Raw genomic sequence first — 14736 nt, forward strand, 5'->3', positions numbered from 1 at the left:
TTGGAAGCATGAGCCCTGAGCAAGGCTTTCTCTGCGCTCAGCAGGGATAAATAGTAACTTAATTTCAGCCTGTGATTTCTGACACAGCTCTCCAAAGGCCATCTGCAGCCAACACAGCAGCGACGGAAAAGATTCCTTCAAAAACACTTCAAAATCACAGTGGCATAAACCGATGCCTGTTAGAAAAGGAAATGAGCTGGATCTAGTCAGCGTTGGATGAAGAGCTGAACAGATTTGTCACCGAGCGACTCCCCTGCAGTACGGCCAACATACTCTATAAACCCATCACAGATGTGTTAAAAGATGCATGCATCATGAAAAGCTTCAGTAAGGCATTCTCTTCAAAGTGTGTTCAGGTGAAACACAAATCTATACAACACACAGATGTTATCCAAAGGGGCAATAAAAAAATAAAACCCATTCATGCAACACACACACACACAGTAACAAATAAATGATGTACAAAGTGGAATTCCTCTGAGCAAGAATCCGTTTCAGCTGGTCTGCGGCATTTCACAGCGATTTCTCTAAAGTGAAGGCAACATTTTGTGCGATGCTCTGCACGGGTGCGTACGCGCTGCAAAAGCGTTCCATCAGGGGAGTTTCTCTGAAGTCTGGAACTTAGGGGTCAATTTTACCTCCAAAAGAACAGCTGCGGAATAATTCCACACAAACTGACACATTCACACACAAAAACACACACACAAACCATTCATGCACTGTTTGAAGCGGGCCCTGGGGAGGTCAAAGGTCAAATCGGTCAGTAAGAGATTGGCGAAACAGAGCTCGTGAGGCAGGTGGTTCTGGTTAGCACACCACTCTCTGTTCTGTCGAACTGACACACACACGCACACAGCTGCATGTTAAGCTGTTAGGCTGACGTGAAGAGAGACTGATGTCCAGAAAAACTTCTCCAGTGAGATTCATGTGAAATATGGAAGATCTGGCTCCTTGCATGTTCATACAATGACTGCATGAGCACATTTGAGCTATCAAGTGAAGGATGGTTTTGAACTGGCTGGTGTCAAAATAAATGTTTTAGGTTCTCAGCAGGGGTGAGCTAGAAAAATAAGGAACTGTTTTGTTCCTTCAGTGAAAACTGAATGGGGTAGGAATGTTAACAGAGAGAGCTCCATTAAAAAAATGAAAATTATTAAAATGCAGTTTTAATAAAATGCAGTTTTTCTTGCTTCTGCAGAACATTGATATTCCTAAGATATTTTGAAAAAATAATGCTGTTTTGGACCCCAATGACATTCACTTTTTGGACAAAAGCTGTTCTTTAAAACAACTCTTTTTATGTTTGACAGAAGAAAGTCATACAGGTTTGTAAACGAAATGAGGTTGAGTAAATAATAACAGACATTTTTATTTTATTTTTTTAAAGACAATAGGCCATGTTAACATAGCAGCAGAATAAGACTGTCAGTTCTGTATTTGAGTCCTTAATACGGTTTCGTTCACACATAAGCCATGTTCACACAGCAACAGAATTTGGTTGTCAGTCTAATTTGACTCGTTAAAGGGATAGTTCACCCAAAAATGAAAATGTTTATCTGCTTACCCCCAGGGCATCCAAGATGTAGGTGACTTTGTTCCTTCAGTAGAACACAAATGATGATTTTTAACTCCATTTTTACTTCTTTTCTAAGAGTAAATAAAACTTGCTTAGACAAATCCAAATTAAACCCTGCGGCTCATGACGACACATTGATGTCCTAAGACACTAAACGATCGGTTTGTGTGAGAAACCGAACAGTATTTATATCATTTTTTACCTCTAAAACACCACTATGTCCAACTGCGTTCAGCACTCGCTTAGTGAGGTCTGATTGCGCTCTGACAATGGCAGTGATGTCTTGCACCCATTGAAGTATAAGCGCGAAGACATCACTGCCGTTGTCAGAGCGTGATCAGACCTCACTAAATACTGTGATGTGATAATGTGTCATCACGAGCCGCAGGGTTTAATTTGGATTTGTCTAAGCAAGTTTTATTTACTCTTATAAAAGAAGTTCCCATTGACCCACATTATACGGCTGACAGACAGCAACGGTTGGAGTTAAAAATCATCATTTGTGTTCTACTGAAGAAACAAAGTCATCTACATCTTGGATGCCCTGGGGGTAAGCAGATAAACATCAAATTTTCATTTTTGGGTGAACTATCCCTTTAATATGGTTACGATCACCACAGTACAGTTATTTATGGAAGTGACAACCGCATTCTATAACCAAACTCACAACCGTAAATTTTCAGTACACACAACCGCATTCTCGGAAAACCCGTGATGTGAACGGAACCGCACTGGACAACTAGTTGTATGTCCCTGTCACGTCATACAGTGCAGAGAGCCGCTCTGCTAAGGGATTTTGTGTGTGGTTTTGCTTTCGGTAACTTACAGTGACGGATATATGAGCTGCGTGTCATCTGAAGGTTTTAGATCCAGTCACTGTTCTCCACCGGAGCGGCAGTGTCTAATGCGCAACTCAAATGCGTGTCATACGCGAGATGCTGCAAAGGACTTGAGACGGGGGTGCAACGGCTAAAGGCGCCCGACTAGCACAAGTTTATTTTAGAATTTGAAGCTTTTAAGTTTATGGACGTCGTCATCTTTGATAATACTTTGGTCAATGTCACTACAGTTACTAGTAAGAGTTTTTGCAGTCCGGCAGTGCGTTCCAGGAGCGGTTTCTGAACCGAGTCCTATTTTTGCTGTGGTGCACCTGATAATATTGGAATTAAAGCGACAGCGCCAAGGTTGCCAGGTTTCACAACAAAAGAGTGAAGAGGGACATGAAACTATTGAGAAAGCACGGGTTCAGGACAGGGACCTCTGCAAACTTCCAGGGGGCAGTTATAGTAACATAATCCTAACTAAAATGTTAAATTAAAAAAAAAAAAAGTTAAAGAGGTTGGGAACCACACCACTGTATATGTTGCCATGGCTCTGATACAAGGCAAGGCAAGTTTATTTATGTAGCACATTTTATAAACAATGGTAATTTAAAGTGCTTAAAAAATACTCAAAATCCTAACTGCCTAAACACTAAGTTTCAGAGTGTCCCTATTGGAATGTTAATTTACAATATTATTGTACATGCTTTACCCAAGACTTTTGAGCTCTCACCTTCATTCTTTGGCTCAGCTGGGCAGCTATAGCTGTACACAGCAACTGGTGACAGAGGAACCAGGTTTTCATCGTGATGCCAACCGACTGCCATCTTGCCCATGCCGTAATACGGCTCTTCCTTCAGTTGGGTCATGGCAGTAGGGTCCATGTAATTGATGAGGGTAACATTAAACTGAACGAGGCCGGCCAGAGCAGGCGGCGGAGCGGATGAAGGAGGTGAGGAATGAGAGCAGCCCTGACCGCTGTCTTCTTCCTCCTCCTCCTCCTCCTTCTTCTCCTTCTCCTTCTCCTTCTCCTCTTTCTCCTGCTTCTCAAGTAACCTGTCCTTAACACTCTCTTCGCACGTCCCCTCCCCTGGTGTGTCTTCGCTGTTTTCGGTGTCACTGTGTGAACGCTTGACGCCTCTCGCATTTGTCTGCTGCTTTACATCCGAGCAAAAGAACTGATTGAGCTCCCACAATGCTTTGCAAGCGTCCCTCAGGTCAGAGTCACAGCACGGTTTCTCTTTCTCATCTTTCTGACCTTCTTCTCCCTCACAGTGCCAGGGGATGGTGAACAGACGGGTGTCCAGATAACGGTACGTGTAGCCCGGCTGACCCACGAGAGCACGCAAAACAGCCGTGAAGACATCCCGGTCTCGGACTCGGACAAGATCTCGGAGGAGACATCCACGCCGCTGTAGAGTTATCAGAGCAGACTGCACCTTCTCATGGAGACCATCTGGCAGGGTACCAGACTGCCGTAAAGCCAGTCCTGCATAACTGGAGTCCCACTGGTAGATTACAGACACAAGCAAAAATAATGTAATTATTAAAAACAAAAAAAGGATGTGAGCAATCTGTCCTGATGCCACTGTCAAGATACTTACGGGAGTCTCCATACTCTGACCAAGACTTTTTAATGACTTCTTTCCATTTGTTTGAGACAACTGGATAAGATTTTGTTTTAAATTGTTAAAAATCCAGACTGATTTGCTAATTAATCATTTTGACCGATTTGTGAACCAATTCACTGAAAAACAATTTACTGTTTAATATTTTAGAGACTAACATAACATTGGGTCAACCAAACAATAGCTGCGTTTCCATTACCCTACAAATTGTGCAAATTGAAATTGCAAATTGAAAATACGGCCAATGGAAACACATAAATTTCGCAAAAACTCCCATATATCGCAAAAATAGTTTTTATGCTCGCATGAGATGGTTTTTCAGCCAATTCGAAAAAGGAATATTTTGCAAAACTTCACATTTACAGGTCACCTGGTGTATGTAAAAGTCTATAATCCTTTAAAGATGGCATGGTATGTTTGGACAGAAGACGAGAAAGTTTCTTTTAAATGGTTAGTTCACTTTTTACAGGCTTCCGTGTTCTACGTCTGAATGCCGACTCATTATTGGCCAGCTCCTGCATCAACATCACATGCATGCGTCGTGCGGCTCAAGTGTACAGGTTGGCCAATACTGAGCCCGCTATCGGATGTAAACACGGAAGCCTGCATTGCGTTCACTACATATCACAACAGTTCAAATTGCTAAATAAAGTCGTTATTTGTGTTTTGTTTTTGTGCACAAAATGTATTCTCGTCGCTTCATAACATTAAGGTTGAACCACTGCAGTCACGTTGACTATTTTAACCATGTCTTTAATACCTTTCTGGACCTCAAAATGTGAAATGACATTGCTACCTATGTGTAGTTCAGAAACTCTTGGATTTCATCAAAAATATCTTAATTTGTGTTCCAAAAATAAATGAAGGTCTTACAGGTTTGGGACAATATGATCAATATAATCTTACTGACCCCAACCTTTTGAATGGTAGAGTATATATAGCAGATTTGAAATTATAAAGTATTGTGGAGATTTGCATGAATTTCTAACCAGTTCCTGAAATCCTGGGTCTGTAGGAGAAAGGTAAGGAATCCTCTGCTCCCCCAGTTCCTGCAGAAGCCTCCGCCTCTGTAGAGATGACAAAAAAACCACAAACAGACATAAATGTACTTTTATTCACACATTCTTTAATGTTTTCATCAGGCAGCATATTGGCAAGTCCATAGTGGGTTTTATTAACCAATAGATTACCAGCTAATTAATGCAAAACTGGATGTAAAAACATTTATTAAGTCACACATTCACACAACCTCAAAATTAAAGAGCTCCAAAAGTGGAAAAGTTCACACACTTTAACAAGTGTCTCTTTCTAGTCAGAGCACATATCCCAGAACCCTCTGCTGCCATCCCATAGTGCTCCTGTTCATGGGTATCTCAGGCTTTTATGACTCTAGCAGGCAGCAGAGGGTCTTCTCAAAGCCACATAAACTACGTCCTTCTATGCATTGCTCGTCTGTTAAAACTCAACCTGCTCTGCCCATCAAAGAGCGTTTCATTGGGCTACATTCCATTCCAACCTGTAAATCCAACAGCAACCGGTGTAAAACTCTGATACCCAAATAAATTTCACAAGTGCACCCACTCCAGTCCTTCTCCAAAATACACACGTCCTACATTTCTTCACTGCAGGTGCAAGAGAGACGGCTTTCTCTCACCCAGTTCAGGTGGGATGGTGGGGGGTGTTACATCAGTGACCCCCACTCCAGCCTCCATGCCCGAGACCCCCGTCAAGCAGAACGTCAGAATGGTCGCGCTGTTCCCTTAAGAACGTAGACGCACAGCTGAGATGTTAACGGAGAAAGAGGGCCATATATATATGCCCTATATTCCCTGACATTTACGGAGACTGAGTTTCACATTTCAGCCATGTTAATAATGGCAGTGTTTTCACATGGGAAGCGTTTTTTTGTGAGTGCGCCGAGCGGCTAGACTTCACCCAAATAGGTCTTGACTTTTAGAGTAAAATAAAATGTCCTGTTAATAACATTAAAGTAAAAGCATTAAAAAGGTTGTGTCCTGATTTGAGAAAGGACACGGGTGCACGTGCAAGAGTTTGCGGATGTGTTCGTGAGTGGAAATAGGCCTGTATAATCGTTAAAGTTACAGCAAGGTTTTGCAATAACGGCACAAGGAGACTCTTGAGAAAAAGGCGCTCTGGAGGGTTTGGTGCAGCCCAGTCTGGACCCGATTCTTCCAGTTATTTCTGCTAAACTAAAACAATAAAAAGAAAAAGGACAGACAGACTGTCAAATAGAAATCTACAAAACAAAATAACATGCACTATTCATGGACAGTCTTGACTTAAAGGCCTGAGAGAGGGGAAGAGAAGGGAAGAATGAGGCGGAGGAAAAGGGTGAGAATGAGACAAAGTGGATGCATAAAAGGAAGAGAGAGAGAGAGAGATAAACTGACAACTTGACACACACTCATTGTCGGTGTCAAAATGTATCTCATGACAGTAGCGATGGGTATTAAAAAAGGGCCAATGGATGTGTGTGTTTGTGTATTTTTTCCAACAGTGGCAATGCTTGGCTGCTCTGATGTGCAAACACAATGCCATACACACACACACACACACAGCTGGTCTGGACAGCGCAGTTTCTGGGCTAGTCTCGAGGAGCAGTGGCCTGTCACGCAGATGTCAAATACATCAAGCTGCTCACAAATTCCAAAGAAAAAAAGAGACAGACCCATTCTACTCCACAGATGAGCCTAAGCGAGTGCTCTTTTCTCTCTCACACACACAACATACACACATGTAAACAAATAAAGGGGAAAAAAAGTGCACACACAAACAAACAATCATTCAAACCAAACTAACAGCTCTCCTCTTAAATCAGAGATGCTAGTTAGTCAAAGATAGACCCAACATAAATTTAGCATTTTAGTTTTTAGTTCTAGGTAGGAAAAAAAGTAATATTTGGCTAATGCATTGCAAGTGTCCCTTTGTGCAAACTTGAAAAAATGTGTGTTCTTGCGTAACTGTGGCTGAATAAACCTCAAGGAGAAACAGCTACTTTTAAATGTATGAGCCAATATGCAAAATATAACTGCACTTTTTTATATATAAATACAGTATTATATAAAAAATGTTAAAAGAAATATAAAACCCTACAGTTTTTATGGGTTGTACTAACTTTTTCACAGCACTAAAAATAATAAATTTTGCAATTAAAAAAAAAAAAAAAAAATGCTTAGAGTAATCAGTTGTTGGGGGGAAAAAGTTGTAGAAAAAACAACATTCAATGATGTAAATTCATGAAGGAAAAAATATATATAAAAAAAATATGTTGCTAAAAAGATATGTTGCTGCCAGTTTAAATATTGGCTGAGAAAGTACAAATCTGTGAAAGTAACAAGCAGGAAAAAAATTATATATTATATATATATATATATATATATATATATATATATATTATAGAGAGAGAGAGAGAGTAAATTATTGTAAATAAAAACAGTAAATTGATGTAAAGTGCAAATTAATATTTTTTTGTAATAACCATAAAAATATGCTATTAAAAATTATTTCTATGGTGCGGCTACTGAAAATATTGATGAAGCAAAATCAGAGCAACTGATGTGTGAGAGTGTTTGCCAACACATCAGAGAGTTTCATGTGTATGTGTATCTGGAGGTACTGAGATCCATGTGTATAATAGAGCCCCGTGTTTGGCGAGTACACGGTTGGAGCTTGTGTGTCACCAGTTACTGAGCTCCTCTTCTCCTGCTGAATCAAACACTCCGACAGCTAACCTGTACAACATCAAACGCAAACATGGCGGTGGACACACACATCAAACACACTTCCTCCACGTCTCCTATTTGTCAGGGAGTTGCGGAATGTGTTCTGTGGGTGACGGCGGTACAGGCGGACAGAGGCAAGAGGAAAAGCAGGGGATGTCCTCCTTGAAGGGAAGGGAATGAGAAAACGGACACACCTGAGTAAACAGAGCCGTTTACCTCATGCTGAAGGCTTGTGTGTGACTGCATCGAACCTGCCTGCGAGAACACACCACATAGGTGCCATGACACACGCCCGTGGACCCGGCTCAAACAGACTCACAGCCTTACTAAAGAGGAAATGTAGTCAGAGTGTCAGCATCTCGAAGTAACAGGAAAGAGTTTCCATCATGTTAAAAAGATGTGAACACCGCAGAGGAGGTTTAGCTGACAGCCAGATGATCCATGTGGCAAACTCACGGTTAGCTCACCTCAAACAGGACGGTCCTATGGAAACAGGCACCATATTATTGACCATTTAGATTTGGCTGACTAGAGTGACGCTGAATGAAAATTCTGGAAACGGTTCCATTGTCCTAAAGCCAATGGGTTTTTTGAAAAACATTTTTTTTGGTTAAACACCTGAAATAAGGTCTGTTGTTACCACTAGCACAAGATATGTTTACACTTTATACCAGGGTAATGCTAACTTCTGGGTTTGTCTACAAAATTACACCCTGTAGTACTCAATTTCTATTGTTAGTAGGCGACGCAACGTACTGTCCTGAATAAAATATGTTTACATATAGTCAAAAAAATAGCTGAATTTACAAAAATGACCCAAAATTGTGAATTACCTGGATGTTCCACGACTGTTTTTACATTTGTGATGGTTGTTCATGAGTCTCTTGTTTGTCGTGAACAGTTAAACTGACCAACGTTCTTCAGAAAAATCCTCCAGATCCTGCAAATTCTTCAGTTTTCCAGCATCTTCTGCATATTTGAACCCTTTCCAGCAGTGACTGTGTGATTTTGAGATTCATCTTTTCACACTGAGGACAATTGAGGGACTCAAACTCAACTATTAAAAAAGGTTCAAACATTCACCGATGCTCCAGAAGGAAACACGATGCATTAAGAGCCGGGGGGTGAAAACTTTTTGAATTTGAAGATCAAGATAAATTTTACTTAATTTGTCTTCTGGGAAACATCTTCTATAGCTTCCGATGGGCAGTACTAAATGAAAAAATTAGATATTTAAACAAAATAAAACAAATTTGGACATCTTCGTCTTGTTCAAAAGTTTTCACCCCCTATGTACATTTTTGAACGGGTCATTTTTATAAATTCAGCTATTTTTTGACTATATGTAAACATCTTTTATGCAAAATATCTTATTCAGGACAGTACTAAATAAAAAAGAACACACATTTTGCATGATCCCTCTTATTTTGTTAAAATAATTAACAATTTACAGATTCTGCAAGGGGTATGTAAACTGAGCACAACTATAAGTATGAAGCAATGAAACATAATCACGCAAGTATGCAAATGCAGGCACGAGGGCTTTGCCAATGCACCACCAACATGCAGTCTGGTTGAACATTTATCATGTGCTCTTCCGTTGGTCTGGAGGTAATAAACCTGAGAGGCAGCAAATACTACTTTGACAAAGTGACCAAAGACAAACCATAATTCCTGCTATAGAGCAACCCTCTATCAGGAACTTGCACAGATAGAAGTATCTGCATTGCATTCACATACTTTTCGGGCCGAGCACAAACTGTGCAAATTAGACAAAGATTAATAGTAAATAGTAATTTTATTTTTATTTTTTCCTAACCCTAAGTATGAGCAATAGTTATAGCACGACTAATTACTATTTTAAGAATAACTTCTGACATTTTTGGCTAATAAATAACGAAAATAAAGTATAATTATATATTTATTTTAAGTTAATAATAAATAAATTAGAATAACTTTTTTAAAGAACAAAGTTACTAAAATTGTCTCTAAAAAGAGTTGTTTTGTATTGTTGAAATTATAAACAGAAAAAAAGCGGGGGGAAAAGTCAGCACGCCACGGCTCCAAAAAAAAAAAACCACACAGAGTTAAAACTACTAATGTGCCAACTAAGACATGGATCATCTATTAGCTTTAAATACAGTACAATATTACACCTGCTTAAAACACACACCCAAGAAACTCACACACTCTCACACATCAAAAGCTTTAATGTCACACGACACTTCGCATGTCTTTTCCAGTTACTCTCATTCACTCTCTCTGGTAAGGTCTTTAGCAGGTGTAAGCCTGCGACTGAAGCCCAGGTTCTCAAATCAATCACCTGAAAGTATTTAAAAATGCACACAGGAGAGTTGCTCCACTGCCTGCCTGACGCACAACACACAGCCCTGAGCTTAAGTGCTTTTCAGGGTGTGTGTGTCGACATCTATTTCACACCCATCCTCATCCAAAAGCAGAAAAAGATGTTTCTGTGGCCGATCACATCACAAGCTGCCAGGACAGGAGAAAGAGGAGGGAAGAGAGGTGAAAGGTCAGACGCACTGATGGAGCTACACTCACACAAGCAGAAAAACACACAGGCACTGGGTTAGTCTATGGCACATATCCACTGTGTTAGCAAACATCAATATTAGGATTATGTTGATGGAAAGGACAGTTTAGCATTAACCTGCAGTTTCTGTTTCACAAAGTTTGTGCTGATCCAAGTGAAACTTTCATAAGCACTCACTACTGTTAAAAAGTTTAGGGACAGAAGGTTTTATTTATTTTAAAGAAATTGGTACTTTTATACACTTTCATTCATCAAGGATGCATTAAATTGATCAAAAGTGGGTGTGAAGACATTTATAATGACACAAAAAGATTTCTATTTCAAATAAAGGCTGTTCTTTTAAAGAACCATTAAAAAAATGTATCAGGTTCCACAAAAATGTTTAGCTGCACAAGGGTTTTCAACATTGATAATAGTGAGAAATGTTTCTTCAGCATCAAATCAGTATTATTTTACAATAAAATGATTTCTGAAGGATCATGTGACACTGAAGACTGGAGTAATGATGCTGAAAATTCAGCTTTGCCATCACAGGAATAAATTAGATTTTAAAATATATATTAAATTGTAATATTTGACAATATTAATGTTTTTTACTGTATTTTTAATCCTAAATAGTGTACACCATATAAAGAGGTGAACATTTATGAAATGGATGGAGAATGTTTACTTACTAACAAACAAAAAGTGTCATAAAATAACATTTTTTAGACATGGATCTTGCAATATAACAATACCAGTGAATTCTCACATTTCATGATACCAAAAACAAATCTGCTACTGAATAACTACTTGAACCATTTATTTTTAATTGATCTGTATGAATATTTACACTGTAAAAAAAATGATCATGATCATTTTAACAGTAAAAGACTGTAAAAAAGTTCCCGTACTATATACGGTTAATAATTGTAATACATCTAACTGTACATTTAATGTAATTTTACAGTAAAATACTGTTAAATTTACAGGTTTTGGAAGCGCCAAAAAAACAAAATAACGACTTATTTAGTGATGGCCGATTTCAAAACACTGCTTCAAGAAGCATCGGAGCATAAATGAATCAGTGTGTCAAACTGCCAACAGCTGAAATCACGTGACTTTGGTGCTCTGGACAGCAGAATCGACACACTGATTCATTTATGCTCCGATGCTTCTTGAAGCAGTGTTTTGAAATCGGCCATCACTAAATAAGTCGTTATTTAGTTTTTTTTTAGCGCTCCAAAAATATTCTCGTCACTTTATAATATTAATATTGAATCACTGTACTCACATTAACTGATTTAAATTTGTTTTTAGTACCTTTATGGATCTTGAGAGAGGAAGTGTCCATTGCTCCCTATGGAGGGCTCACGGAGCTATCGGATTTCAACTAAAATATCTTAATTTGTGTTCTGAAGATTAACGAAGGTCTTACGGGTGTGGAACGGCATGAGGGTAAGTAATAAATGACAGAATTTTCATTTTTGGGTGAACTAACCCTTTAATCAATTGTAGATTCAGAATATTTTTCAAATACCGCTTCAAAAAAATAACATGGTAATACACAATTTTTTTTTTTTTTTGGATTCTTTTAGTATCATGTGAATACCATGCGAATAAGTCAATTATTCAGCACTATGCAAAGACTACTGCAGTATGGTTCATTGTGTCGGCTGAAAGAGTATGATTAAGATATTTCATAGCGGTTTAACTCAGACTGTCCTTCATCCTGGGAAGCAGCCAAGCACTTCATTTACCCATCAACCCTCATTTCTGTGTCTAAATCTCTACCTTTCCTTCTTCTCTTCTATTCACCTATTCAAGCCTCCAGTTTGTCTCATTCACTTTCTTTTCCTCATCCTCCTCTTCTTCTCTTTCACTCTCCCCCTTGCATTCCTCCTACAAAATCAATATCCCGCTGTAAAGTGCAGTGAGCCCCAGGGAGGAGGCTGCTATTGTGGAGGGCAGTAGAAGTGGTGTGTCCTCCAAGGCTCTCCAACGGACATGGAGTCAAGGACAGTGCCCAGCCTAGACCTGCCGCCTCTTTCTCACTCACTCACTCTCTCTCTCTCTCTCTCTCTCTCTCTCTCTCTCTCTGCAGGAAGGATCAATAAGCGAGTGAGGCGTTAAATTTCAGCTAGCGGGAGCGTCACGCTCGTTTGGCCCAGCTGAGTGATGGAGCATGCTTGCCCCGCTCGGAGCGTTTCAAGCTGAAAAGAACAGGAGCTGGGATCTTCCTACAATAAACAACTCAATAACATTTAGGCACACTGGTGTATGATGTTTTAAAAGCGTTCCTGTCAACCTGAGCTAAAGAATGTGTTTCTGTGTGAGGGACTGTGCTGTAGACTCACATCTGAAAATCCCAGCGTGACACACTGATTACGCCGTTCTTGGTAGTTCAAACAATAAATCAGATCATTTTACCACTGCTGTCAGCTGTTCCCTGGCACTGTGAATCAAGACATGGGTATCACTTTGGTATTATATGGCAAAAACAGAGCTGAGTGTGTACGTGTTCAGACTGTTTCATTAGTCTGATTCATTGTTTAATTTTAAAGTGTAATTTATTTCTATCCTGTGATGGCAAAGCTGAATTTTCAGCAGTCTTCAGTGTCACATGATCCTTCAGAAATCATTCTAATATGCTGATTTGCTGCTCAAGAAATATTTCTTCTTATTATAGCAATGTTGAAAACAGTTGTGCTGCTGAATATTTTTGTGGAAACCATGAATAGAAAGGATTCTTTAATGAATATAAAGATTAAAAAAAGAAATAAGTAGAAATAGAAATCTTTCTAACAGTACAAATGGTTCCCTGTATAATCTACAGCATTAGCCAAGAGAGAATTAATTTCATGTGTAAGCGAAATGTCATCTAAATATACCAAAATTGAGAGCTTCTGAATCAAGAAATGTGTATATCCATACCTAAACGTGCTAGTTCGTATTCCCTAGCCTACAGCCCAGGCCGCTCTCTGATCCTTCCCACCACTGGACTCATGACGTCCTCTCGCGTTTTGATGATTTCTAAACGGATTCTGGGAGGACGACTTATCTGAACAGCATTAGCCAAATCCAAGAGACATGGCAGGAGGAATATGCCTTTTTTAACTCGTCAGGAAGAAATCTTGTTGCTTTATTTACTTCTCCTTCAGTCAGGGTGAACAAAGAGAATATTCTACCCGGGACTGAATAACTTAATCCTCTTTCCTCCCTCCGGTAGGAACTCGGGCAGTGACAGACAGATTAACACAGATGATGTTTGCAAACCCACCCATTTGAAAATGTAATTGCTGGTGGCATATTGAACAGTCTGCTTAAGCACTTAAGTTCATATGAGACCAGTGAAACAGAAGTGACACTAACACGATCCTGTGTGTGTGTGTGGGAGAAAGCATGTGGGGTGTGTTTTGGGGCGGCTCGCTCACCAGCGATCTGGAACACCGTTACTGTCATGTGCCCGGTGTACTGTGCCACTAAGAATTAGAGCCAATCAGAAGGGTTAACAGGGCGGAGCGGGGCGGGTCATGCTCCTGGGCTCTTTACAGCATCACAGAGGCAAGAGAAGCCATCATAGAGCAGCCTTACCCTATAAAACACTACACTTTAACATCTGCTGAGAGAGGGGGAGGTAAAAACAGATACATTCATGATGTCCAGCTGCCACCTAGTGACAAATCTCTGGCCCTATATAGTGAGAGTATCAGAGCAGGAACGGGTGCAGAAGCCCATTTCTCCATTAACACTGCCTCTTATAGTTCACAGATATGATTATGCTAGTTTTATTTTTTAACTATTTTATGTTTCGGGTGATCTAATCTCATGGTCATCCAGTAGATTGCCATTTATATTTGGTATTTACATTTAAAATGCATTCATACAACATTTTGAGCATGCAAAATTTAATTGGACATTGCAACAAACAGGATGTGATGTCATACTTTAGGACTTATGTTTTTAGACATAATAATACATTTTCCACAACGCACCCAAACATCAACCTTTGAAGTTGGCATTAAAATAAAAATTTGATCTATTTTCTAAATGCATGTTGTTGATCTTATTGCGAATGATTGATCCATTCGTTCATTCATTCATTCATTTATCCTTGTAATTTTTAAAATCAAAATGTCATAACTCAAACTTCCAGTGAAATGACAGACTTCTCCAATCATTTAGTCGACTTAAACCTCGGCCCTTTCTTCGACTGCAAGCACGCATTCAGATCTACCTCCATCCACTCAACAACTGATGGAAAGTACCAAGTGCCGTCCAACTTTTTTTTTCAGATGTACATCACAATATGGAAGAAACAATCTGACGCTACCTACCTTACATCTGGACTTTAAGTAATAAATCATAAATGAGAAAAAACAATACAGGTAGACTCAAAATGTGGAAATATACTCTTCCCCACATTACAGCCAAT

At 39.4% G+C, this 14736-nt stretch overlaps 1 protein-coding gene across 7 annotated transcripts in view; it reads right to left on the reverse strand.

Annotated features, from left to right (window-relative positions):
- Nucleotides 1-14736, reverse strand: part of fto (FTO alpha-ketoglutarate dependent dioxygenase) — a 160106-nt gene that overhangs the window by 126428 nt on the left and 18942 nt on the right. For all 7 annotated transcript variants that reach the window (XR_007184138.1, XR_007184137.1, XM_048184626.1 and 4 more), the window contains exons 2-3: nucleotides 5015-5092; nucleotides 3131-3905 (exon numbers count right to left, since the gene is read on the reverse strand). Coding sequence is in view for 5 of the 7 variants with exons in the window: in XM_048184626.1 (XP_048040583.1) it covers nucleotides 3131-3905; nucleotides 5015-5092 (853 nt within the window). In the remaining 2 variants the exon portion in view is untranslated. The remainder of the gene's footprint in view (nucleotides 1-3130; nucleotides 3906-5014; nucleotides 5093-14736) is intronic.

Source organism: Megalobrama amblycephala, linkage group LG3 (genome assembly GCF_018812025.1).
Source record: "Megalobrama amblycephala isolate DHTTF-2021 linkage group LG3, ASM1881202v1, whole genome shotgun sequence".
Lineage (NCBI taxonomy): Eukaryota > Metazoa > Chordata > Actinopteri > Cypriniformes > Xenocyprididae > Megalobrama > Megalobrama amblycephala.